The 27,052-nt window shown below is 44.3% G+C and overlaps 1 protein-coding gene across 9 annotated transcripts in view; it reads left to right on the top strand.

Annotated features, from left to right (window-relative positions):
- Positions 1-27,002, top strand: part of CRTC1 (CREB regulated transcription coactivator 1) — a 52,958-nt gene extending 25,956 nt beyond the window's left edge. Inside the window, exons 2-14 of one of the 9 annotated variants that reach the window (XM_067473391.1) lie at positions 2,098-2,214; positions 4,482-4,619; positions 5,809-5,870; positions 6,550-6,644; positions 8,536-8,621; positions 11,444-11,487; positions 11,928-12,148; positions 13,286-13,413; positions 14,791-15,135; positions 17,356-17,457; positions 21,568-21,654; positions 25,196-25,391; positions 26,744-27,002. In XM_067473391.1, coding sequence (XP_067329492.1) covers positions 2,098-2,214; positions 4,482-4,619; positions 5,809-5,870; positions 6,550-6,644; positions 8,536-8,621; positions 11,444-11,487; positions 11,928-12,148; positions 13,286-13,413; positions 14,791-15,135; positions 17,356-17,457; positions 21,568-21,654; positions 25,196-25,391; positions 26,744-26,955 — 1,833 coding nt within the window. In that variant the 3' untranslated portion in view covers positions 26,956-27,002. Of the gene's footprint in view, positions 1-2,097; positions 2,215-4,481; positions 4,620-5,808; positions 5,871-6,549; positions 6,645-8,535; positions 8,622-11,443; positions 11,488-11,927; positions 12,149-13,282; positions 13,414-14,790; positions 15,136-17,355; positions 17,458-21,567; positions 21,655-25,195; positions 25,392-26,743 lie in introns of all 9 variants that reach the window. The other 8 variants (XM_060785095.2, XM_060785097.2, XM_060785096.2 and 5 more) reach the window with 8 other exon arrangements.
- Positions 27,003-27,052: the final 50 nt, after the last annotated feature.

Genomic DNA, 27,052 nt, shown 5'->3' on the forward strand with positions numbered 1-27,052 from the left:
ATGAATTAGGAGCCAGCTGGCAGTAAAAAGCTTTAGGTGCTCTTACTGCCAACTGGCAGTAAGAGCACCTAAAGCTTTGGAGAGCTTTTGTTCAACCATTTCAAAGCTGCCTGCTTGAGCAGTGATGGCACAATCATCAGCATAGATGAAACTCTCTGTCCCTTCTGGCAGTGGCTGATAATTTGTGTCAATATTAAACATCAATAGAGCAAGCACACTCCCCTGAGGCAGGCCGTTCTTTTGTCTTTGCCATCTGCTTCTTTGATCCTGGAACTCAACAAAAGAGCTCCTGTTTAGTATCATATTTCCTATGAAGCAGGTGAGGTGGTAATCCTTTGTGATATTATACAATTTTGTATTTTTTTGGGATGGTATAACAGGAAGTGAGAGAAAACTATCTCTCGGAAGGGAGATCCACTCCTGGGAGAATTATTATCATGGGGAAAAGGGGTCTCCACTGAAGCTTTCACACCAATCCATGTTTCCACAACAAGGCAAGTTTTCCAAAATCCAGTTATCTCAGGAACAGAAAGTGAGATGAAATCTTCCTAGCAGGGGCACGGACAGCAAAACAAACCTCACAGGTGTGTTCACCCTTACCTATGCTATCCAAAGCCCCACCCCTTCTCTATAAATAAAACTGTAAATGTCCGTTTGTGAGTGTCCTCTTAACTCCCAAAATACGTAACCGATTTCCTCAAAATTTGTACACAATGTAGCAATCGAACGGGCGAAGGTTTAAAGGTTGTCAAAATCCAGCTACTATACAGATGTCACATTTGTGACAGGTAAAAACATGTTTTGCTACAAAAACAGAGTCATCTGCTGGACGACCAAGCAATTGCAAAGGTTCTAAACCTTACATCTCCCGTGCCATATTTATTTATTGATTTGAGACATTTATATTCCGCCCTTCTCGCCCTGCAGGGGACTCAGTGGTGGAGAACAACATATATATGGCAAACATTCATTGCCGGGACATGAAACCATAAATATACACAAACATTAAAATCACTTATATCCACATACCACACACGCACACATACAAACACACATGATAGATAATCATAAATCTGGAAGAGACCCCAAAAGCAATCCAGTCCAACCCTCATAGGCGCATATTATATAGATGTCACACCTGTGACAAGTAAAAATATGGAACAATGAAAAATATTGTATACCCACAAGCATTGTGAAATCACATATATTAGAGACCAGGTCTTACTCTTTTCTTTCTTTTCCATTTAACCAGACTGGGCCACAGCAACACGTGACCGGATACAGCGTGTGTTTGTGTGTCTGTGTATCTGGCTGGAGTTACACTTTAAAAATATTCCTGTCCCGACTTACATCCAAATCCAACTTCAGGACAAACCTGCAGACCAATCTTGTTCGTAACACAGACTCCCTGTATTGCATTGAATAGAAATCTGCAGTTTTGAAAAGCATTGGACATCCAGGCAATGTATTGCCAACTCACCTACCATTTCTGAGACCATTTAGACAGTTCTTTGAGTTGAAAGCGGAGGTAGAATGAAAACAAACTGCATGTATTGTCAGCCCTCTGCATACGCTGTGTTTATCCTCCTAACCCAGTCTGTTTTGATCCATATTTGCTTGTACACTGCGTTCCTCAGAGCTGCTGCTTCTAGGGTGTTTTTTTAAAGTATTTCGAGGTAGATGTCTCAGCCGTGACAATGAATCTTTGTTTTCCAACACTTGATCATCATGGGTTGGAGGGGATGACAAATTGCAGTATTTCCTCGAGTCTCAAGCGTCACCGAATCTAATTCACAGCTTTATTTTCAAAATAAGGATATTATAAGGATTTGTTGCCGAATGTAATGCACAGCGACCAAAAGTGTACTCTTTGTAATATGGCCTTTACAGTTGCTTCCTGCTTAGAATTCCTTCTTACAAAACAAAAGTGTTGGAATGCCAAAGCTTCCAGCGATGGAAAGGAAAACCTTTAGTGGATTTATGCTGTAGAATAAATTTACTTTAGCAAACGTCCCTAACTATCCTGTAAACAGAGATCATTACTTCTGCCTGTGGAGTCCATACAACTCCGTTCATCTCTCTCACTCTCTTTTCTAGTTACAGCTACAGAAAAACCAGTATTTGCAGTTGGGGCAGAGCCGGGGCCAGTACTATGGCGGATCCCTGCCAAACGTCAATCAGATTGGGAGCAGCGCGATGGACTTGCCCTTTCAGGTACAGCTTGCCCTGCATCTGTGTAAAGCAGTGGTTCCCAAACTTTTTTTGACCAGGAGCCACTTGGATTTTTTTGTTGTTAGCAGGGACCACATGGTTCAAGAATAATAAACGGAGTTAATCTAAAAATAAACTTTAATCAAAAACGTTAACATATTTGTTGAACTGAATAGTAACATGAATTAAGAGTACTATTATAATATCAAAAGAACATTTTAATAGAAAATTAAATTTGTTTTGCATCAATGTGATTTTTGAATTGCATCTTCTTTAGGAATTGGGTAATTCTGGGACTAATATTATTGCTTGAGGAAGGAGGGATGGAAGGAAGGACGGAAGGACCAAGGAAGGAGGGAGAGATGCAAGAAGGGATGGATGGCTGGAGGGAGAGAGGGAAGAAAGGGAGGGAGGTGGAAAGAAGAAAGAAGCAAGGAGAGAGTCAAGGAAGAAAGGGAGGAGGGGATGGGTTTGTGGGAGGAAGTGAGAGAGAGAGGAAGGGAAAGAAGGAAAGAAACAAGGGAGAGAGGAGGAAGAGGGGAAGCAAGGTGGGAGGCAAGGAAGAAAAGGTGGGACTGAAGGGGGAAGGGAGAGCAAAAGGAAGGGATGGAAGGAAAGAAGCAAGGGAGGAAGTAGGGAGAGGAGGAAGAAAAGACGGAAGAAGGGACACAAGGAGGGAAGCAAGGAAGAAAGGGGGGAAAGCAGAGGACTGAGGGAGGAAAGTAGAGGACTGAGGAAGGGAAGAAGAGAGGGGGGAGGGAAGGAAGGGAAGAAGGAAGCAAGGAAGGAGGGAGAGAGGAAGGAAAGAAGGAAGCAAAGGAGGTAAGGAGGGAGAGAAGGAAGAAAATGAAGGAGGGAGGCAAGGAAGGGATGGGACTGAGGAAGGGAGAGAGAGAGAGAGAGGAAGGGAAGGAAGGAAACAAGCAAGGGAGCAAGGGAGTAAAGAGGAAGAGGAGGAAGAAAAGAAGAAAAGTGGTAAGCAAGAAGAGAGGGAAGGAAGGGGGAAGGAGGAAGGAATGGGAATGCAGAAGGGAGAGAGGGGGCAGGGAGGAAGAAAACGTGGAAAGAAGGAAGGGAGCAAAGAAGGAAGGAAGGAAGGAAGGAAGGAAGGAAGGAAGGAAGGTAGTGGGAGAGAGGATGGGGTTTAGGAAGGAAGGAGGGAGAGAGAGAATGAAGTAAATAAGAAGGGCTGGAGGGAGAGAGGGAAGGAAGGAAGGGATGGTGGGAAGAAAAGACTGAGGGAGGGTAGGAAGGAAAGAAAGTAAGGAGGGAGGGAAGCGGGCTGCGCCTCACCCAGCCCCCCCCTTTTTTAAATATGATTTTTATTAGTGAATAACATAAATGACATTAAACACACACTTATTGAACACACAAATAATTAAAATAGCTTATACATACCCAAGATACTGGTTTTATACAGTGAAAGTGGGTGAACGTTATAAAAAGAAAAATGGGAATACAGAAACGAAAATAAAGGAAGAAAAAAAAAAGAAAAGAGGAAAGAAAGAAAAAAGGAGCAAGAAGACCAGCATCATGACGAACATACACTTATACATTACAGGTAGTAATGCCCAGTTATTAAAAAAACAACTATGAAAAAAAAGGAGGAGATCAAAGAAAAAATGGAAAGATGGCAAAGACTAAACCTTTCTTTAATGGGCAGAATATCAGTAGTGAAAATGAATGTACTACCCGAGGTTTTATATATGTTTCAAACTACCCCAGGTTCCCTTTTTGCGGAGGAGACACGCTGTGAGTTCAGGCAGAAAGAGGCAGGCTCAGCGCAAAGGGCTCCTCGTTTTCCTCCTTTTTTTCTCTGCTCCTCCTTCTTGCTCTTTCCCCTTCCCGCCTTTCCTGGCCCAAAGCTGCTGTTGGCTTTGCTCTAAAAGTCAGCCATGGTAAACCAGAATACTTTTTGCTTTGAAAACACAGGTTACATTGACACTGTGAAGTTGGCCTGCCCTGGCTTGGTGCGAAGGCATCCTGGGAGTTGTATTTTACAAGGTCTTTGCTTTGTGGACCGTATTTTAGTTTTTGCGGACCACTGGTGGTCCATAGACCACAGGTTGGGAACCACTGGTGTAAAGGAACAGACTTGTGAGAAAAGCACTTAGGAGCAACATAAGGATTCTCCCAATGTTACCGTAACTCTGCCTGCCCCTCGAGTTGGGTTCCTCTGTGTATTTCCGGCCTCTCTTCTATTGCCCTGCATTTGAGCCCTTTCTCTCTCTCTCTCTCTCTCTCTCTGTCTCTCTCTGTCTTGTCTTTAGACTCCGTTCCAGTCCTCAGGGTTGGACACCAGTCGGACCACACGGCATCATGGGCTGGTGGACCGGGTCTACCGTGACCGGAACCGCCTGGGCTCCCCGCACCGACGCCCACTCTCCGTGGACAAGCATGGCAGGCAGATATCCTTTGGGCGGGATGGTGTCACGTGAGCCAGACTGATGATGAGGCTGGATGGCCATCTGTCGGGAGGGATCAAATGGTATCTTCCTTCCTGGAAGAAGGGGGTTGAACTGGGTGGACCTTGGGGTTTCTTCCAACTCTTTAAGATGTTATGATAGGTATTTTGAACAGTCTGAATGGCCATCTATTGGAAAGGATCGGATGGTGTCTTACCTCCTGGCAAAAGAGGGGTTAGACTGGATGGTCCATCTAGGAGTCTTTGATTCTATTGTTGTTGTTGTTGTTGTTGTTAAGTAGAGACTAGATGGCCATCTGTAGGAAGTGATCTGATTGTTTCTTCCTTTCGAACAGAAGGGCATTGGACCTGGGGTCTCTTCCTACGATTCCATGATAGGTATTTTTAATAGACTCTGGATGGCCATCTTTTTGGAGGGATCTGATTGTGCCTTCCATTCTGGCAGAAAGTGGTTGGATGGAATGGCCCTTGGAGTCTCTTCCAATTTTCTGATTCTATGATACATATTTCCCACAGTGTCTGAATGGTCATCTGTTGGGAGGGATTGGATGGTGTCTTCCTCCCAGGCAGAAGGGGGTTGGACTTGGGGTCTCTTCTAACTCTTAAGATTCTATGTTTCAATGATAGGTATTTTTAACAGACTCTGTATGTCCATCTCTCAGGAGGGATTTAATTGTGCCTTCCTGGAAGAACGGGGCTGGACTGGGTGGCCCCTCTAGGAGTATTTGATTCTGTTGTTGCTGTTGTTGTTATGCAGTCGGTATGACTATCTGTCAGGAGGGATCAAATGGTGTGTTCCTTCCTGGCAGAAGGGGATTCAACTTGGGGTCCCACTTTTAGGGTTCTATTAAAACTTCGATAGGTATTTTTAACAGATTTGGATGGCCATCTGTTGGGAGTGATCGAATTGTACCTTCCTTCCTGACAGAAGAGGGGTTGGATTGGTTGGCCATTGGGATCTCTTCCAACTCTAGGACTCTCTCTGCTTGCTGATCATCTTCGAAGGCATTTACAAGAATGTTGGTTTTTCAGTCCTTCCAAACAGAGCAGGGATTTCTCTTTCTTTTAAGCGGAGGGCCAGTTCGAGGTCCCTGAGACCTGGGGAGGGGCACATCGGCCCTGCTTTTGCTCTGATTTCTTTGTCAAAAGGTTCCTTGACTTGCCCGACTCACGTGGACAGCTGTCCCTACAGCACGGTCTACTTGTCCCCTCCTTCAGATACCAGCTGGAGAAGGTCTGTATACATCCGTTTCTGATTTAAACCCTTCTGTCCATGACATTTCATTTTGGTCTGTCTTTTCTTGAGGTCCTTTTTTGGCTTGCTTTGCTTTGTGTGTTTGGTGTGGGATGGCTGCGTCTGTTTGGAATAATCATATATCTCTCCCAATCATATCTATGACTAGATGGCCATCTGTCAGGAGGGCTTTGATTGTGTCTTCTTGTCTATCAGAAGGGGGTTGGACTAGATGGCCCTTGGAGTCTCTTCCAACTCCATGATTCTCCAGAGTTAAGGTCTATCAGTGGCTTTTTAGATCATGGCTGGAGAAGCAAAGGCCGAACTGCCATCTGTCGGGGTTGCTTAGATTGTGTTTTCCCGCCTGGAGGAATGGGGTTGGACTGTATGGCCCTTGGTAGTTTCTTCCAGCACTAGGATTGTATGGTTCTAAGGTAGATCCGTTAACAACCCTCACATTAGAACCATAGTTAATGAGAGAGAGATCTCTCTAACAAAGGGATCTTATGGGAGAGGACAAAACAGGAACAGATTGAGATTGTGACCCTTAGATGAGAAAGGCTTGGTTGGAGTCAACAGAAACACTTCCCCTTTTGGTTCGTTGTCTGCGCCGTTCTCGACGTGTGTTCAATTCAGTGCCGGTCTCATCCCCTTTATTTGGTTTGTTTCTTGGGATCAGGACCAATTCGGATTCTGCCCTGCACCAGAGTACAATGACTCCTGCTCAGGCAGAGCCCTTCTCGGTCGGTTCGCAAGACATGCAGCAAAAAAGAGGTGAGTGGCATGCAAAACAACCCAAATGCAAAAACCCCCCCAAAAACCCTTTTTTAGGGCTTTTCAAGTTGCTGTCCCTGATTGGAATTAGCCACTCCGTGGAAAGCCGAGAGCCTTTCCTTTGCATTATTATTTATTATTATTTCTATTATTATTACTATTATTATGTTTGTTGTTATTATTACACTAGCTTGTGTACTCGGCATTGCCCAAGTTATTTGAAAAAGTTAATTTTATAATTGTACAAAATGCATAAGGTTGTGGGTGAACTGCAGCTCACATCAAGCCAGGTTAACCCCGATAAACTCTGTCCGTACTTAAAGTTTGTTATGTTGGGCAAGTTTGCTCTACATTCATCATTGGTGGGGTTCTCTCTGGCTATAGGATGAACTACAACTCCCACCATGGTGTATCAGTCCCCTCAAACCCCTCCAATAGGTTCAGGTAGTCATGGGGGGCGGGGTCTGTGTGCCAAGTTTGGTCCAGGTCCATCATCGGTAGAGGTCACTATTTCTCTGGTTGTGGGTCAACTACAACTCCCAGAAAGAACAGTCAGTTCCCGCCAAACCCCTCCGGTAATCACATTTCGGCATATCAGATATGTCTGCCAAGTTTGGTCCAGATCCATCGGTGTTTGGGTTCACAGTGCTCTCTAGATGTAGGTGAAATACAACTCCCCCAAATCAAGGTGAATTTCCCTCAAAGACCTCCAGTATTTTCTTGTTGTTCATGGGGGGCTCTGTGTGCCAAGTATGATCCGATTCCATCATTGGGGTCAGAGGGCTCATTGATTGCAGGTGAACTATAAATCCCAGTACTTACAACTCCAAAATGTCCAGGCCAATTCCCCCCCAAACCTACCAGTATTCAAATTTGGGCATATTGGGTATGCATGTCAAGTTTCGTCCAGATCCATCATTGTTTGAGGTTTATAGTGCACTCTGGATGTAAGTGAACTACAACTCCTCTAAATCCCTCCAAAGACCTCCAGTATGTTTTGTTGGTCATGGGGGTTCTGTGTACCAATTTAGTTCCAGGTCCATCTTTGGTGGAGTTCAGAGTGCAATTCTTAGGTTGCATGTGAATTACACATCCCAGTACCTAGAAGTCCTATAAATCATGGCGAATTCTCCTCAAACCTCTCTAGTATGTTCAGTTGCTAATCAATTCCTCTGTTTGTTGTGTGCCATAGAAAAGAGTAGGAAAGGGTTAAGGTAGAGGCAATGGGTAATGCAAATTCCTTACCAATGGAGAGAGAAAGGAACACTGGGATGTCTGTCTGTGGTGGAGGAAAACACATAAAATCTAGGCTGAAATGGTCCTCATATAAAAGTCTTCACGGTAGTGGGCAATGTGGTGTTTTTGGAGGACATTGGCAGGGCTCTTGTTCATGTTTACAGCGCTCTCTATAACCTGCAATGTCATTGGAGGGAGAACCATTGGTGTCTCCTGAGTAGTGGGAGCTGGAGCTGTTTGTGGAGGCAGGAGCTTGCCTGTGTTAAGTAGACACCCGAGCCACATACACACATAATATTTTCACTTGTATTATGTGTATAAATTATTATTATATTTATGATTATTATTATGTTGTTTCTTCTTCTTCTTCTTCTTCTTCTTCTTCTTCTTCTTCTTATTATTATTATGTATACAGTTCTTTCCTTCCTCTCTCTTTTCATCCTTCCCCTCCTCCTGTATTTCTCCTTTTAGCCATTTAAAAGTCCGAGAGAGCCCAGAGGTACATATTGAACCCCCCCCCCTTTATTTTGTGACCAGTCCCAGGCTCATCTTTACTTTTGCACAATGGGTTTATTAGAGGCAACGATTCCCTTCCTTTTACCTAAAAGAATGTTATTTTTCCACTCTTGCCCACTGACCTCTCCTTTCCTTCTAGTCCTATTACTGAGTGTCCCAGGCATGGAGGAAGAGGCCTCGGAGACAGACAAGAACCTTTCGAAGCAAGGATGGGAGGCAAAAAAGGTAGAGACAAAAAATGTTGAAATTGGCTTTCCTTCGATGTGCAGAATCTGGTGCATGCTAGCGTGTCTTATGAAGCACCTTTATCTAGATAATACGGAAACAACAAAATTCTTACGTATATGGAAGAGGGATATGTACAAATTTGATGATATATTTCAATTTTTAAAAAAGGTTTTAAAATGCCTATTTGGAGGCCTAGGCCGGTTTCGAATTAATCCCATTAATAATAATAATAATAATAATAATAATAATTATTATTATTATTATTGTTATTAATAGTAATTATTATTACTACTATTATTATTATTCTTACCCACCCCTTGTCATGGCTTGAGGCAGGTCACAGCACAGGTCATATGTTTTCGAAGGCTTTCATGGCCGGAATCACTGGGTTGCCGTGAGTTTTCCGGGCTGTATGTCCGTGTTTCTGCGGCATTCTGTCCTGACGTTTAGCCCATGTCTATGGCAGGCATCCTCAGAGGTCATGAGGTCTGTTGGATACTAGGCAAGTGGGGTTTATATATTTGTGGAATGATGTCCAGGGTGGGAGAAAGTACTCTTGCCTGCTTGAGGCCAGTGTGAATGTTGCAATTGGATGACTTGATTAGCATTTAATGACCTTGCAGCTTCAAAGCTTGGCTACTTTCTGCCTGGAAGTATCCTTTGTTGGGTGGTGTTAGCTGGCCCTGATTGTTTGGATTGTCTGGATTTCCACGGTTTTATGAGTGTTACTCGTTATTTACTGTCCCGATTTTAAAGTTTTTTAATACTGGTCACCAGATTGTGTTCATTTTCATGGTTTCCTCCTTTCTGTTGAAATTTTCCACATGTTTGTGGATTTCAATGGCTTCTCTGTGTAGCCTGTCACATTTGTTGTTAGCATGGTCCAGCATTTTATTTGTTTTTCAATAATATGCTATGTCCAGGTTGGTTCATCAAGTACTCTGCTATGGCTGACTTCTCTGGTTGAATTAGTCTGTAGTGCCTTTTGTGTTCCTTGATTAATGTCTGGGCAGTGCTGCTGCATTTGGGGGTCCCTATGTAGACTCGTCCACAGCTGCATGGTATATGGGAGACTCCTGCAGAGGTGAGAGGATCCCTCTTGTCCTTTGCTGAACGTAGCACTTGCTGGATTTTCTTAGTTAGTCTATAGATAGTTTGTAGGTTGTGTTTCTTCATCAGCCTCCCTATGTTAAAAAAAACTCTAAAATCCAGACAGTAAATAAAGAAAAACACTCAAAAAACTAGGGAATTCCAGACAGGAAACAATCAGGGCCAGCTAACTCTTCCCAACAAAGGATTCCCCCAGGTAGGAAGCAGTGGGGCTTTGAAGCTGCAAGGCTATTAAGTGCTAATCAAGGTGGCCAATGGCAACATTCACACTTGCCTCCAACAGACAAGAGTTCTTTCTCCCACCGTGGACATTATTCCACAGATACATAAACTTCACTTGCCTAGTTTCCAACAGATCTCACAACCTGCCGTAGACGTGGGCAAAATGTTAGGACAGAATGCTTCAGGAACATGCCCAGAAAACTCACAGCAATAATAATAATAATAATAATAATAATAATAATAATAATAATAGTTACTATTGTTATCATTATATAAGCAGACAGGTAATTTCTGTGGTGAGAAATAAAGGTCATAGCAGGTATCCACTAGCATCAAAACTAACATTTTAAACATGCGTATCCTTTACTCTCAGATTATCTTTCTCTTCTCAAGGTAAATTTTGCCCTTCTCAAATGGAAATGATGCAAGGATTCTATCCCAGATCCATAACAGCATAACAATCCTTTGGGTTTTGCAATGTAACCATCTCTGCTTTCAATAATTGCAATGCTCGCCATAGTTAATACCTTCTAGTGCAGTGTTTCTCAACCTGTGGGTCCCCAGATGTTTTGGCCTTCAACTCCCAGAAATCCTAACATCTGGTAAATTGGCTGAGATTTCTGGGAGTTGTAGGCCAAAGCACCTGGGGACCCACAGGTTGAGAACCACTGTTCTAGTGGGGTTTCTTCTTCTTAAGTGGGCAGTGAAGCCAAATATATATTATCTCAGGTTTTCAGCAGGTTTAATTTGTCAGTTAATTGTGCTCTCTCTTGTTTGTTTCGATGGTCTTGTTTGTCTCTCTTGTACAGGGTGAGGCAGTTTTTTCAAAACTAAATAAAACCCATTGTATGGATCAGAAATTTCTAGTTTTTTTATAATGTAGGCACATACCTAAAGTTTTGTTTTACGTAGTTTTGAAGCTCAAATTAGGTAGGTGATGTCCCCCGTTCTCCATACACTGAGTAAACCGATTTCTGGCGTTTGTCATGACTCTTGCCAGCTTAGCAAGCGTTATGTTGGCAATTTCTTCCTGGATGTTGGTCTTCAAATCTTGTAGGGTCCTTCTCCTCACTACCACCCAACAGAAACAGAAACTACCACCCAACAGAAACACGGGATTTCAAAAAACACCATAGAAAAAAAATCACAAGGGGCCAAATCTGGAGAGTGGGCCGGCCACTCCAAATCCACTCAAAAAGTAGGCCTCAACAGCAAAAGCACGCTCCTCACTGTTCCAACGCATGATGGCGACTGAACAGTGTCAGGACAAAACTTTATACTCCCACCTCTCGAACGAGACCACTAGCGCTCCGCTACGTCTTCAACCGACTGAATGGCGCGCATTTTAAGAAAGGAAGTTATGCTGCCTCATCCTATATTTTGTGTTCATGTTATAAACCACCTTGAGGGCATTTATGGGAGAGTATAGACTCCAATGCAGGGTGTAAATGTCTTTATAAATTAACCCTTTGTCTCCTTCTTTTCAGACGGGATCCTCCAGGCCAAAGTCCTGCGAAGTTCCAGGAATCAAGTACGTATGAGTGCTGAGGCACTAGTTTGCTTTCAGGATAATACTGTATATAATACGTATAAAAAGAGAGCCGCATCCCTGTGTCTGGTGTCTTTATGTCTGGGGGTCCGTAGCAATATCACAAAGGATTACCATGAGGTTTATAACTGAAACCAAAGGGAGGAAACGTGTCCTTTGTGCACAGAAAGATGGGTCATTTCTTTTTTCACCTTTTTATTGGCCTTACAAGGTGTGTTTAAATTCATAAAAACGTTTCCAAAGCTTTGGCATCATCTGCCTTGATATTCTGGGTTATATGGCTGTGTGGAAGGACTCTTCCTTTGTTTAGGAGTTCTGGTTTTGAAAGAGGAGTAAATACAAGATCATGGTTGAATGATGTTGGGATTTCAATCTTCAGTGAGAAATAGTCAGTTTGATCCCTCCCTACTTGTTTCCTGCAGTATCTTTCCGTCCGCTGACCAGGAGAACACTACCACGCTGATCCCCGCCGCTCACAACACGGGCGGTTCCCTGCCGGACCTGACAAACATCCACTTCCCTTCGCCCCTCCCGACGCCGCTGGACCCCGAAGAGGCCACCTTCCCCTCCCTGAGCAGCTCCAACAGCACTGGCAACCTGGCCGCCAACCTGACGCACATGGGCCTCAACACGGCCAACCAGGGTAAGACGGTGGCCCCTGGGACAGGAAGACAATGCCAATTCTTTTCCCATGATCTCACTTCCTTTTTCACGACCTCACTTCCTTTCCCACAATCTCCCTTCCCTCCCTGTGATCTCACATTGTTTCCTTCATGGCACTTCCTTTCTTGTGACCATGCTTCCATTCCCACGACCTCACTTCCCTGTGACCTCACTTCCTTTCCCATCTTGTCACTTCCTTTCCTGTGACCTCAATTCCATTCCCGTGACCACACTTCAATTTCCACAACCTCACTTCCTTTCACTTCACATCACTTCCTTTTCTGTGACCTCATTCCCTTTCCTGTGACTTCACTTCCTTTCCCATGACCACATTCCCGTGACCTCATTCCCATGACCTCACTTCCCTGTGACCTCATTCCCTTCCTTGTGACCTCACTTCCTTTTCTTTGACTTCATTCCCTTCCCTGTGACCTCACTTCCTTTCCCATCATGTCTCTCCCTTTTCCACGACCTCGCTTCCTGCTTTTGAATGCCTCATTCGGCTTTTAGAGCAGCTCTCTGGTACAAGCTGTGTTTTCCTTCTCAGAAAGGAGTGTTTAGGATTTTGGAACCACTTGCATTGGTGTATATGTGCATTGTTTATTTATTTATTTACTATTTATTTTCTACATTTTATACCACTTTTCTCCGCCTAAGGGAATTCAAAGTGGTTTCCAATCATTACTATTATTATTATTACCATATTTATTTGGTACCCAAATAATTTCAGTACCATCCTAATTTCAGTACCACCAACAAAAATGCATAAGATACACCTGCGATTCTAATACACACCTTAGGCCATTTTTAGACATGTTTACATAGGAGGAAAAGTGCATCTTGGAATTGAAGAAATACAAGGAGGTGCGTTTTTTTGAGCAGTTGTATAGTCCCAGGGATCTACCACTAGAGAGTGCTGTTTTATAACCAGAAATATATTTATCTATTTAGATACATACCATCGTTCTTTGATTGTAAGGTGTCACCAAATGTAAGCTGCACCCTAATTTCAGCACCACTGAAATTGGGAGCCTGAAACCAAATGTATGTGCACCAAAAGCTTTCAGGATTCCAGATCACGGAAGCCCAACCTGTATCCGTTCTCTTTCGGCAGCAGGAATGACAACGACACAGGCCTCTTCCCAGCAGTCTGCTGTCAGCCCGCTTTCGCTGAACACGGATGGCAGGAGGACTCAGACCCAGCAGGTCTCTCCGTCCCTGTCACCGCTGTCACCCATCACTCAGGTAGGGAGGAAGGGAAGGAGGGAGGGAGGGGGTCTCTTTTTATTCCCATGTTGCTCTCTGTGAATCCCAATTCTCCTCTCTCCTACTCAGCAGCCCTTGGTGACCTGTTGTTGTTGTTGTTGTTGTTATAATAATAATAATAATAATAATAATAATAATAATGATAATGATAATGATAATTATTATTATTATTATTATTATTCCCATGTTGCTTTCCAGAATCCCAGTTCTCCTCACTACCACCCAACAGCCCTTGGTGACCTGGTGCAATAATAATAATAATAATAATAATAATAATAATAATAATAATACCCTGTGCTACCTTGTGTGGCTCCCAACTCTCCTCTCTACCACTCAGCAGGCCTTGGTGGGCTGGTATTATTATTAGTATTAGTATTCTTGTGTTGCTTTCTGTGAATACCAATTCTCCTCTCTCCAACCCAGTAGCCCTTGGTGGGATGGTATAATAATAATAATGCTACCCTAAATAGGACCCCATGTTGCTTTGCGTGGTTCTCAATTTTTCCCTCTACCAACCAGCAAACCTTGGTGGCCTGGTGGTATTACTATTATTGTTGTTGTTGTTGTTATTATTAGTCCCGTGTTGCTTTTCTGAATCCCAATTCTTCTCTCTATCACCCAGCAGTCTGGAATAATAATAATGGCCTGGGATGATGATGATGATGATGATGATGATGATGATGATGATGATGATGATGATGATGATGCTCATGCTCTAAAGAGGATACCATGTTGCTTTGTGTCAATCCCAGTTCTCTCTACCAACCAGCTGGCCTTGGTGGCCTATTATTATTATTATTATTATTATTATTATTATTATTATTATTTTAATGACACAAAAACACAGTATGCCACAGCAAATGGGATATATATGCTGGGTGATTATTATTATTATTATTATTATTATGTATAACAACAACAAGTGGTTACATGCCTCTTCTAACAGTATAGTTGCAATTAACCCACAACCTCCCAATTCTCTCGGCTTTTGGCCAAATGCCCATAACATTAAGCTATAGGATTTTTGTGGAGGTTTGTGAGACAAGCCAGCAGACCATGGTTGGCTTTTGCCTTACTTTAGTCCTTTCGGTGCTAGATGCTTGGAGACTAACTCTCGGCATCTTTTTGCATTGGACGTGCTAACTATAAAAGTCTCACCTACCCCCGTTGGGAAGGTGAGACAAAGTCTTTTCCTGCTAGTCCAGCTGTCTGGCTTGGGTACAGGATGTTGTTGTGCCCGATTATTGTGGTTCTCCTGATGTTGTTGGCCTGAAACCTCTCCAGGCTCAGCTTGAACCAGGCAGCCTATCTCTTGTCCTTGTTATGGACTTAGCAGACCCTTTCATCCGTCCATAGGGCCTGCTAACTAGGTCCGGTCTTTTGGAGGAGATGCTCACTCTGTTCTCCGTCTCAGCCTGCGATCCTCCTGCCCTCTCCCCGCTGCAGGCCGTGGCAATGGACGCGCTCTCCCTCGAACAGCAGCTCCCGCCCTACCCATTCTTCACCCAGACCAGCCCCCAGCCGCCCCAGCAGCAGACCCAGGTGGCCAATGCCTTGCCGGCCAATGCAGCCTTGATGCAGACCTCCGGCTTGCAGCGGGGCGTCCAGCTGCCCCCACTCTCGGTCAGCGTCCCCTCTACCATCCCCCAGTCGCCGCCTGGCAGCCAGAGCCAGACCTCCATGGGCATAGACATCAGTTCGGTATGTTGGATGGGGATCCTTGGAGCCCAGGGGAGGCGGGAGAGGGGTTTGGAGTAATGGCGGTCCCAAAACTCTCCTGGGATGGGAAGATACTGCTCAGCCCTTCATATATATGTGTAGCTATATGTGTGTGTGTGTTTGGCACAAGTCTGCCCACACGAAGCAGGTAGTTTATTTATTGTGTCAGAAGGAAATTGAGAATACAGTTATAATGTATTTTTTTTTAAAAAAAAACCACAAAGTTAAAAACGTGGTATTACGCTAAATTTCCTTTGACCAGAAGCTGGCCACTTGGAGTGCCTCACCAAGCAAAGAGTTCAAAAGGAGGTCCCCCATTGGGCATGTGGCAGGGCTTAGGCTGCATTGGAGTAGGAGGTCTGTGGTTTGCTGTTCTCCACACTCGCATGTTGCGGACTCAGCTTTGTGGCCCCATTTCTTAAGGTTGGCTCTGTATCTCGTGGTGCCAGAGCACAGTCTGTTCAGCGTCTTCCAAGTCACACAAGCTTCTGTGTGCCCAGAGGGAAGTTTCTCATCCAGTCTCAGCTACTGTTTGAGGTTCCGGGTTTTAGCCTGCCACTTTTGGACTCTCGCTTGCTGAGGTGTTGCTGCGAGTGTCTCTGTAGATCTTAGGAAGCTGTTTCTTGATTTAAGTCATTGGCATGCTGGCTGATATCCGAACAGAGGATGGGCCAGAGATATCACTGCCTTGGTCCTTTTATACTTGGCTACTACTTCAACACCAGAAGCACTCCAAGTGGCTAGATACTGGTCAAAGGACATTTAATCAACTACCAAACTCACAAATTTTGTATTTTATCTGTTTGTTTGTTTGCTTTGTTCTGTTAGAAATGTAATATAATTTGACTGGTTGTCCTGACACGACAAATAAAACTTCCCTGCAGATATCAGGTGGTGCAATACCAACTAAACAGTATAATTTCTCCATTGGTGTAGGGCATAGACATCCTGCGATAATGTGACATGTCTCGTTAAGAGCCACATCCACTGTTTTAATGTGGTGAGATGTGTTCCACACTGGGCATGCATATTCAGCAGCCGAATAGCAAAGCGCAAGGGAAGATATCTTCACTGTGTCTGGTTGAGATCCCCAGGTTGTGTTAGTCAGCTTTCGTACGATGTTATTTCTCTCTCTCACACACACACCCCTTTTGCATGATAGTCAGGCAGTGCTTCTTATAAGTCAAACCACAGACCAGAGTGACTCCCAGGTATTTTGGTGTGCTGCAATGGCTCCAGTGGGATTCCTTCCCAGGTTGTCCTCAGAGCTCGAGATGCTTGTCTGTTCTTAAGGATGTCTCAACCCTACACCTGTTGATAGACTCTATAAGCTAGCTGGCATTGAAGCTGTAAGGTCATTCAATGCTAATCAAATCGGCCAGTTGCAACATTCACAACATGGCCCCCAACAGAAAAGAGTTCTTTCTCCCACCCTGAACATCATTCTACAGATATATAAACCCCACTTGCCCAATTTCCAATAGACCTCCCAACCTCTGAAGATGCCTGCCATAGATGTGGGTGAAACATTAGGAGAGAATGCTTCTGGAACACGGACAGACAGCCCGGAAAACTCACAGCAACCCAGTGGTTCCATCCATAAAAGCCTTTGAGTACACACTGCTAGAACACTTTACCCAAACAACACTCCACTTCTGTCCCATTTGGGGGCAGTTTAGATCGCGGGTCCTTCAAAAACCCTCCAGAGTCTAGACTAGGCATTTTCTAATTGCGGCCCTCCAGCTGTTTGGGCCTCCAACTCCCAGAAGCCCTAACGAACTTGTTCAATTGTCAGGAATTCTGGGAGTTGAAGACTCAAACAGCTGGAGGGCCACAGTTTGAGGATGCATGGTCTAGACTCCTGTGCAGATTGTTTGGGAATAAAAAAGTTATTCTGGGATGGAAAAAGCCAAAACCGGGCTCAAAATACCTCCTTCCCCCTTTCCTCCTTATTTCTGGCATTTTTCGAGGCATTGTTTTCTCGGTACTACTGGCAAACAGGCTGGGTTTCTCCCTCCATTTCTCCCTGTCTCTCTTTCTCTGTGCCTCCCCTCCATCCTCCTCCTTTTTGTGGCTCACCTGCCCTAGGTGTACGTACATACAGACATACATAACATGACCCGTCGCCTGTGTGATCTCTCTGTCTTTTTCTCTCACTGCCTCTTCTTCGGGCCTCCTCTTTAACACTGTGTCCTTCTGTAGGGCTCACTCCAGCAGTACCGCAGCAATGCTGGCTCCCCGGCCAACCAGTCTCCCACTTCTCCTGTCTCCAATCAAGCTTTCTCTCCTGGAAGCTCCCCTCAAGTAAGGGAACCGCACGCTCCAGAGGCTTCCGTTGCTTCTCGTTTTGTGTTTTATTTACCCCCTTCTTGTTTGTTTACTTCTACTTAAGTTCCCTACCCCCCCCCACCCCCAACAATCTGCTTTTTTAACATCTCCAACTCTTCTCCTTTTGGGAATGGTTTTGAAAATTTCTCCAAATGGGGAACATGGAGAAAGCTGCTTTGGGTATTGCGGTGCCCGGACTCCTGCTCAGCCTGAGTGAAGGGGGATACTGGGAATCATAGTCCAAAAGGCCAAATTCTAAGCTCTGGTTAGGGACCATGTTTAGTGAGGGATGCTGGGAATCATAGTCCAAAAGGACCACTTCCAAGCTCTGGTTAGGAACCTTATTAGTGACCTTGTCTATTGAGGGATGCTGGGAATTGTAGTCCAAAAGGCCCACTTCCAAGCTCTGGTTAGGGACCTTATTAGTGACCATACCTAGTTAGGGATGCTGAGTATTGTAGTCCAAAAGGACCACTTCCAAACTCTGTTTGGGACCTTATTAGTGACCATGTCTAGTGAGGGTTGCTGGTAATTGTAATCCAAAAGTCTAACTTCCAAGCTCCACTTAGGGACCCTATTAGTGACCATACCTAGTTAGGGATGCTGAGTATCATAGTCCAAAAGGGCCACTTCCAAGATCTTATTAGTGATCATGTCTAGTGAGGGATGCTGGAAATTGTAGTCCAAAAGGACACCTTCCAAGAAAGGGATAAATGAATACATGAGTATATGATAGCTATCAGAGTTCATCTCAAAATCCATACTTTAGGTTTCAAAACTTGCCCTCAACTTATACACGAGTATATACGGTAGAAGAAGAAGAACTTTATTTTTCTACCCCTGCCTCCATCTCCCCGAAGGGACTCTGGGCGGCTTACATGGGGCCCAAGCTCAAGGCAGAATACAATTAAAAACAAAGCAAAAACAATGAAGACAGCATAAAACAACGTAAAACAACATAACAGTAATAGCTAGCAACAACAATAACAGCAGACTAATTTGGAGGAGCGGGGAGGAAGGACCACTACATGAACTAGTTAAAGGATAAGTGGTTTAGTAAGGTGGATAACAATGTATAACAGCATAGGAAATATCATGGAAGCAGAGTAAATTAACAGAATCAGTTAATATAGTATAGGACATCAGATTGAATGTTCATCATGACAATTCAAGTCATGATGCAGGTCATTTGTCATAGGAGTCGTCAATCGAAAGCACGACGAAACATCCACGTCTTTAATTCCTTACAGAATGTGGCTAGGGAGGGTGCCAGCCTTTGACCCCCACCTGAGAATGCCAGGCTTCCTTTAGGGCCAGCGACCACCTCCAACCAATTATTCAGAGCAGTGAATCCTATTACTCGCTGCCTCTTTGCCTAGATTAGCACTACATTTGGTGCATTAAGGCACACCTTTCCTTCAAAGAGGACAGCGTCAACAAAGCGGACCTTTGTCTCTTTTCTAAGCCCAGCAATGAGACCCAGCTTGGAACCCAAAGTGCTGAAGCAGTGAAAAACTTCCCCAGTTAATATCATCCGAATGGCCTTTGTGGACGGCGGGGTTATTAAAAAGCACAAATTTAGGAATCCCAGGAGCGAGGTTTATGCAGTCGTGTCTCAGGCAAAGTGATGACATGTCCTGGTTTTGCAATGTAATAATAACCGGCCCCAGGGTGGACAGTAGGAAATGAAACGGTCCAATTATACTCGGTGGTTTCTATAATGCATCCGTCACTACAGTAAGATGACTCAAAAGAGCAAAGGGACTTTTCTGATCATTTCTTGGCTCCCAACAATTCAAGATGTTTGGGAGGATTATCGTATTTCATCGCATAATAGTCACTTCCCTGCCTTTTTATAAAAAAGGGCATGTGACTATTACATGAGGAAAAATCTGCCTTTGATTCTCCGTTTTTTGTTGTTTTTAAATAAAATGCTGTACCTCGAAAAGGGAAGGAGGAGAGGGAGAGATGATCTAGCTTCAAACAAACATCTCTGTTTCTGTTGGTTTGTTTTTAAACTTCAGAGCCATTTGGGGCTGATTTTCCCTTCCTTCTTTCTCTGAAGGCCTTGTGGCATTCCTTCCTAATACCACAACCATTTAGTACAGTTCCTCAGGTTGTGGTGACCCCCAACTATAAAATTGTTTTTGATGCTACTTCATAACTGTTATTAATCATAATGTAAATATCTGATATGCAGGATGTATTTTTCATTGTTACTTCTCTTTCTCTGTGAGATTTGGCCATGAAGGGGCCACTCCACCCCCCTCTAAGCCCTGCCCTTCCCCCAGGCCCTCCCTCCCTACTCCCCAATCTCCCTTCTCACCTCCACTACCTCCACCTCCTCCTTCCTCCCCCCCCCCCCCCCTTGACTCCAAAGCAAACCTCACCTCCGTAGTTCCCATCTCTTCCTCCTAAAATGGAGTGAGGGGGGCAGAGGGGGCAGGGCTGAATCATGTCACCACCTCCCTCTGAAGAAGAAGAAGAGGCCTCGGGGAAGGGAAGGAAGCGGGAAAAAGTTAGCGGTGTCTCGGTTCCTAAAACCATTGGAAATACGTCTTTTCCTATGGTCGTAGGCAACCCCTGTAAAAGGGTTGTTTGACCCCCCAAAGGGGTCGCGACCCACAGGTTTAGAACCAGGAAGCAATTTAAAAATGACAAAGTGAAGGTCTCTGGAGACCACTCTTCTCTCCTTCCTCGAGGACCCAAGGCAGTTTAAAAGCAACAGAACGGAGATCAATTGAGCTCCACTCTTTTCTCTTCCCTCAGATGCCTTAAGGCAGCTTACAGAAACCTGAAACAGAAGTTTCTGGAGCTCGAATATTCCCTCCTTCCTCCAAAGAACTCCCAGGTTTTGTAAACTGTCTTAAGGTCTCGGAGAAAGAAGGGAGGAGAGAAGAGTGGAGCTTCAGAGTTCTATTGTTTTTACACTGCCTTGCCTTCGGAGGAGGAAGGGAAGAAGGGAGAAAAGCCCCAAATGGAGGTGCGACCATTATGCAAGGAAATACGGCATTCCCTGTCCTCAGTCTGAGGGAGAATCCGCTCCAAATGTGGGTGCAACAATTATGCAAGGAAATGCGGTATTCCCTGTCCTCAGTTTGGGGGAGAATCAGCCCCAAATGGGGATGCGACAATTATGCGAGGAAATTCGGTATTCACTGTCCTCAATCTGTGGTTCTTGCCATGGAAAGAGGGAAATACAGTCTTTTTAAAAAATAGTGCCATCCCAGCTTCATCTGAGCTACGTAGGCTTTACTTGTGTGTAAACACAGGCAGGATTGAATTTGTTGCAGGTGGGAAACCACCAAAACAGGACACAGTTTGTCTATCTAATAATAATAATAATAATAATAATAATAATATTTATTACCCCCTCTCCTGATGGCTCGAAGCCAGGCACTACAAAACGTGAACATAACATATATACAATAAATTACTTAGATAAAAACACAAAAATATACAGAAAAAAACTTTGCATTAAAGATATTATATTCTATCTACCTTGATATTAAAGATATCAATTGATAAAGATGGGTATAGCACAACTCTGTTTCCATGGGACACGTATATATTATTATTATTATTATTATTATTATTATTATTATTATAGGATAATGATTATATTTATTTACCTCTGGGTCCTCCACTCTATGGACTAGGATTCACTGTTATCTACATATCTACATATCCATCCAAAGTCTGGAAACATATCCCTATGGTTATGGGATTGTTATTATTATAATTACTATTGCTACTATTAGTGTTGTTATTAGTTAAATTATTTTTATACTATGAATATGGGGTTATTATTATTATTGCTACTATTACTATTGTTAGTTATTGTATTTATGTATACATTTTGTTTGCTTAGAATTGATATGCAAACCAACCAGATCTATATAAAGGAAGCGAGCTGGAAAAGGAGGAAGGAGCCCTTAAGCGACTGTTTCATAAAAGCTTTCAAGCTGCTATTACCTTCTCCTCCAAATTGCCAGCTTGGTTCACAATCCTCTTTAACATTCAAGAGGCTCTCAAATGGGGATCCACTCTCCACAGAAGGTTAACCCTTGTTTTGTTCTTCTGCAGCAAACGTCCATCTTGGGGAGTGTCTTCGGAGACTCCTGTTACGATCAGCAGATGACGGCCAGGCAGGCGAATGCCTTGTCCCACCAGGTGAGCAAACCTTATGTTTCCCTACACAAATCTGCTTTATTTTCTATATGTACTAGCTTGGGTCCCCAATAGTTCCCAAGTTATTTTAAAAAGTCATTTTTTTATTTTACAAAATGCATAAGGTTGTGGGTGAACTACAACTCACATCATGCCAGGTTAACTCCCTGAAACTCCATCAATACTTAAAATTTGTCATGTTGGACAAGTTTGCTCTCAATGCATCATCTGTGGGGTTCAGTGAGTTCTCTGGCAGTAGGGTAAACAACTCCCAGAAAGAAAGGTCAGTTATCCAAACCCCCCCCCCCCAACTCCCACCCTGTGTCCAATCCCCTCTAGTAATCAAATTTCATCATATCAGGTATGTGTGCCTGGTTTGGTCCAGATCAATTGGTGTTTGGGTTCACAATGCTCTCTGTATCTAGGTGAACTATAGCTCCCCCAAATCAAGGTGCATTTCCCCAAAGACCTCCAGTATTTTTTGCTGGTCTTATAATAAAACTTTATTTATATATATATTGCTCTGTCTCCCTGAGGGGACTCAGGGCGGTTACCTAGTAACAACACCAAAACATACAGAATAGACAACATAAGCATAAAAATTAACCAAACAACACAAGCATAGAAATGTCACAACATGCATATATATTAAAAAGAATCCTGCCTGTTCTTCGTGCCTGTTTGTTAGGGTGAGGAAAAAGGGTCAAGACAATTTAAAAAGGCCAGGCCGAGGCTAGTGCAAAATCAAAATATATAGGGGCCAGGGAGTTCGATAAAGTACTATAACTAAAGTAACAGCAATAGCAAGTATGGGCCTATGGCTGCTCATTTCCAGGGTCTTGGGGGCTCTGTGTTCCAAGTTTGGTCCAATTCCATCTTTTGTGGAGTTCAGAGAGCTCATTGATTGTAGGTGAACTATAAATCCCAGTACCTACAACTCCAAAATGTCCGGGTCAATCCCCCTCAAAACCCACCAGTATTCAAATTTGAGCATATTGGGTATGCATGTCAAGTTTGGTCCAGATCCATCATTGTTTGGGTTCATAGTGCGTTCTGCATATAGGTGAACTACAACTCCTAGAAATCCCTCCAAAGACATCCAGCATGTTTTGTTGGACATGGAGGTTCTGTGTACCAAGTTAGTTTCAGGTCCATCATTGGTGGAATTCATAGTGCTCTTAGATTGCATGTGAACTATACATCCCAGTCTCTACAACTCCTATAAGTCATAGTGAATTCTCCCCAAATCTCTCTAGTATGTTCCGTTGCTGATCAATTCCTCTGTTTGCTGTGTGCCATAGAAAAGAATAGGAAAGGGTTACGCGAGAGGCAGTGGGCAGGGTCTCACCATTGGAGAGAGTCAGAAACACAGGAATGTCTGTGGTGGAGGAAAAACAGAAAATCTAGGATGGAATTGTCCACATATGAAAGCCTACACTTGGATGGTGGGCAAAATGGTGTTGGTGGAGGACATTGGCAGGGTTTTTGGACATTTTCATGGCACTTTCTATAACCTGCAATGTTGTGGGAGGGCGGACCTTCGGTGCCTCCTGAGTGGTGGGAGCTATAGCTGTTTGTGGAGGCAGGAGCTTGTCTGTGGAAGCGGACACCCCAGCCACACACAGGTTTGGCTTGTGTCTGCTCAGACTCCTTGATCCCTTTCTCATGGACTGTCTCCAAGCCAGGTGTCACCCATCCTATATCTGCATTTCATTTTTATTGCCTACTAGCTTAGGTACCTGCCAACGCCCGGATTAGTTAATTTGGTAAGGATAAACATTAGAAAAAGTCATAAGGATATGGATGGGTCATAAGTCCCACCATCCTCAGTCATTTCTCCCCAAACCCTGTGAGTATTTAAAGTAGCCATGGGGTGGGTCTGTGTGCCAAGTTTGGCCACATCCATAGATGATGGGTTTGCAGTACTCTCTGGATGTGGATGACAGTACTGGAAATCCCATCATCCATAGTTCACCCTCCCCTAAACCTCACCAGGATGTAAAGTGGGTCATGGGGGATCTGTGTCCCAAGTTTGGTCCATGTCCATGACTGATAGTGTTAGCAGTAGTCTTTGGATATGGGTGAAGGTACTAGAAATCCCATTGTCTGTAGTCCATCCTCCCCCAAAACTCACCGGGATGTAAAGTGGGTCATGGTGGGGGGGAGGGGATCTGTGTCTCAAGTTTGGTCCAGATCCATGGCTGATGGTGTTAGCAGTAGTTTCTGGATATGGGTGAAGGTGATGATGATGATGACAACAACAACTTTATTTATAATCTGCCCTTTCTCCCTGAAGGGACTCAGGGCGGATTATAAAGACAAAAACAAAATAGAGATAAACAGCAGTTTAAAACACAATTAAAACAAGCAATTAAAAATTCACAAATGACACAGTAATCGTTAAAACAAATAATAAGTTCCATAAATAACATAGTGAATTAATAGGATCAACATGAAAAATGAACAATAAAAGTGTGACTGTGCAATGAGTGTTAGTGTTCTCAGTCAACCTCATCATAGAAACATAAGAACAGAAGCGTAAGAAGCTAATCATCCTTCTCTCTGAAGATCAGTGTATAGATGTGTGTTTTTAATTGCTTACTGGAGGAGAGGAGTGAGGAATCTGTTCTTACTTCCAGAAGGAGGGAATTCTAGAGGGAGGGGGCAGTCATAGAGAAGGCCCCTTCTCTCGTTCCGACCAACTGCACTTGAGTCAGAGGTGGGACTGAGAGCAGGGCCTCCTCTGATGAACACAGTGTCCGTGTAGGTTTATACACAGAGATGCAGTTAATTAAGTAGCCTGGACTCGAACCATTTAGGCCTTTATAGGTAACAATCAGCATTTTGCATTTAGCCCGGAAGCAGATCAGCAGTCAGTGGAGCTGCCATAACATGGGGGTTGTCCAGTCCCTGTACAGCACTCCAGTTAATAACCTGGCTGCCGATCTTTGGACTGTTGGAAGCTCCCGAACTATCTTCAAAGGCAGCCCCATGTAGAGACTGTTACAGTAGTCCAGACGGAATGTAACTAGGGTGTCGACTACTATGGTCAGATTTGGCGTCTCAAGGTACAGGCGCAGCTGACGCACTCCTCCTGTCTAACTCTCTTCGTAGATCATCCACCAAGGTGACTGCTGTTTCAGTTTCATAGGCAGGCCTGAAACCAGATTGAAATGGATCTAGATAATCAGTTTCATCCAAGAAACTTTAGAGTTGTGAGGCCACCACCTTCTCTAGAACCTTACCCAGGAAGGGCGATTTAATGCTTGCCTATAGTTGTTAAGTTGAGTGATCTCCAGTGCTGATTTCTTCAAAGGGGGTCTTACTACTGCCTCCTTGAAAATATTTGGCATTATGCCTTGAATCCTGCAAATCCCATTGTCCGTAGTCCACCCTCCCCTAAACCTCACCAGGACGTACTCCACGCACAGGGCCAGTCTTCTCTCGTGTTACTAACTACTGGGAGGGAAAAGTGGGGATGGCCGGGTGTGGTGGTGGGCCTTTGATCCGATGCGGCAAAGCTCTTTTAAGTCCTTATCTCCAGGATTCCTTCCTCCAGCTCGAGCAGTTCAATATGATTGAGAACGCCATCAGCTCCAACAGCCTCTACAGCCCCTGCTCCACCCTCAACTACTCCCAGGCCACCATGATGGGGCTCACCGGCAGCCATGGCAGCCTCCAGGACGCCCCGCCGCTGAGTTACACCAGCCATGGCAACATCCCCAATATCATCCTCACAGGTGCGGCCGGCACTTTGGGCACAAGGGAATTAATGGAGAGGGAAAGGGATGGGTAGGTGCTATCTGCTCATCTATCGACTTCCTCCCAAATTGGCAAGTCGCAGGTTGAAATTGCTTCAATCTTTCTGGAAGGAAGGAGAAATGGAAGCTCAGTGTAGCCCCATTGATTTCATTGGGAAGGAAGTATAGCTTTTTTCATCGCGAAGAGGAACATCACAAGAAATGTTCTTAACAGCAGACAGAAACAAAAACCCAAAACCAAATGGAATGGTAATTGGGAAGTGGTTGCCACAGGCTGCAGGGTGAAACCTGTGTCAGCTCCATTGCATGAAAAAAAAACCTCAAATCACTCTGTATAGCGGACAAATCACTCCGTATGGAAAGTTTAATGTCTCCTGGGCATTGACTTGGGTTGTGTTGAAAGACCTAGAATTTGAGGGAACACTTCTTGGGGCATTTGTAGATCTTCTTTCAGGGCAGTTCTTTTCACTTGGGGTGGGGGTGGGGGTGAAAACTCAGAAAAATGCAGGTTGCGTGGGAAATTGACAGAGGTCTAGTGTGGTCATCAGGGCCCTTCAGTGACCCTGAAAAGTGTCCACGGTCGAAGGAGAAATAGTCTTATCCTAACCAAGTCTGTCCTCTCCTCCCTTCCTCCCTACCTTCTTTTTTTTCCCTAAATCAATTCCTACATTTTCCCTCCCTCCATTCCTCTTGTTTTTCTTCAACCAATTCCTCCATTCTTCCTTCCTTGTTTTTCTCCAACCAATTCCCTTGTTTCTCTTCCCTCCCCACTGTTTTTCTCCAACCAATATCCTATTTCTCCTTCCTTCCTTCCTTCCTTCCTTCCTTCCTTCCTTCCTTCCTTCCTTCTTTTTCTCCAACCAATTCCTCTGTTTCTCCTTCCTTCCTCGCTCCTTCCTTCCCTTTTGTTTTTCTCTAACCAATTCCTCGATTTTTCCTTCCTTCCTTCCTTCCTTCCTTCCTTCCTTCTTTCTTCCCTTATTTTTCTTCAATTCCCATGTTTTCCCTCCTTCTCTCCCTTCTGATTTTCTCTAACCAATTCTTCCTCCTTGTCTTTCTTCAACCAATTCCTCCATTTCCCCTTCCTTCTTTTTCTCCAAACAATTCCCCCATTTTTCCTTCCTTCTTTCCCTACTTCCTCCCTCCCCCTATCCTTTCTGTTTTTCTCCAACCAATTCCCCTGCTTCCTCTCCCTCCCTTTTTTCCTTTCTTTTCTTAAACCAAATACTGTTTCTCCTCCCATCGCCCTTTCTCCCTTCTGCTTTTCTCCAACTAATTTCCCTATTTCCCCCCTCCTTTCATCCTTCCTTCCTTCTTTCCTCTCTCTCCAGTGACGGGGGAGTCGCCCCCCAGCCTCTCAAAGGACCTGACCAGCTCCCTAGCTGGGGTCGGTGACGTCAGCTTCGACTCAGATTCCCAGTTCCCTCTGGATGAACTCAAAATCGACCCTTTGACCCTGGACGGGCTGCACATGCTCAATGACCCGGACATGGTCCTGGCCGACCCGGCCACAGAGGATACGTTCCGGATGGACCGTCTGTAGCGGGCAGAGGACTGGTGGGCAGGAAGACCGGGGAGGGTGGGGAGGGGGGAGGAAGAAGGATGTGACAGCGTGGGATGGGGAGAGAGAGTGAAAAAGA

Source organism: Anolis sagrei, chromosome X (genome assembly GCF_037176765.1).
Source record: "Anolis sagrei isolate rAnoSag1 chromosome X, rAnoSag1.mat, whole genome shotgun sequence".
Classification (NCBI taxonomy): domain Eukaryota; kingdom Metazoa; phylum Chordata; class Lepidosauria; order Squamata; family Dactyloidae; genus Anolis; species Anolis sagrei.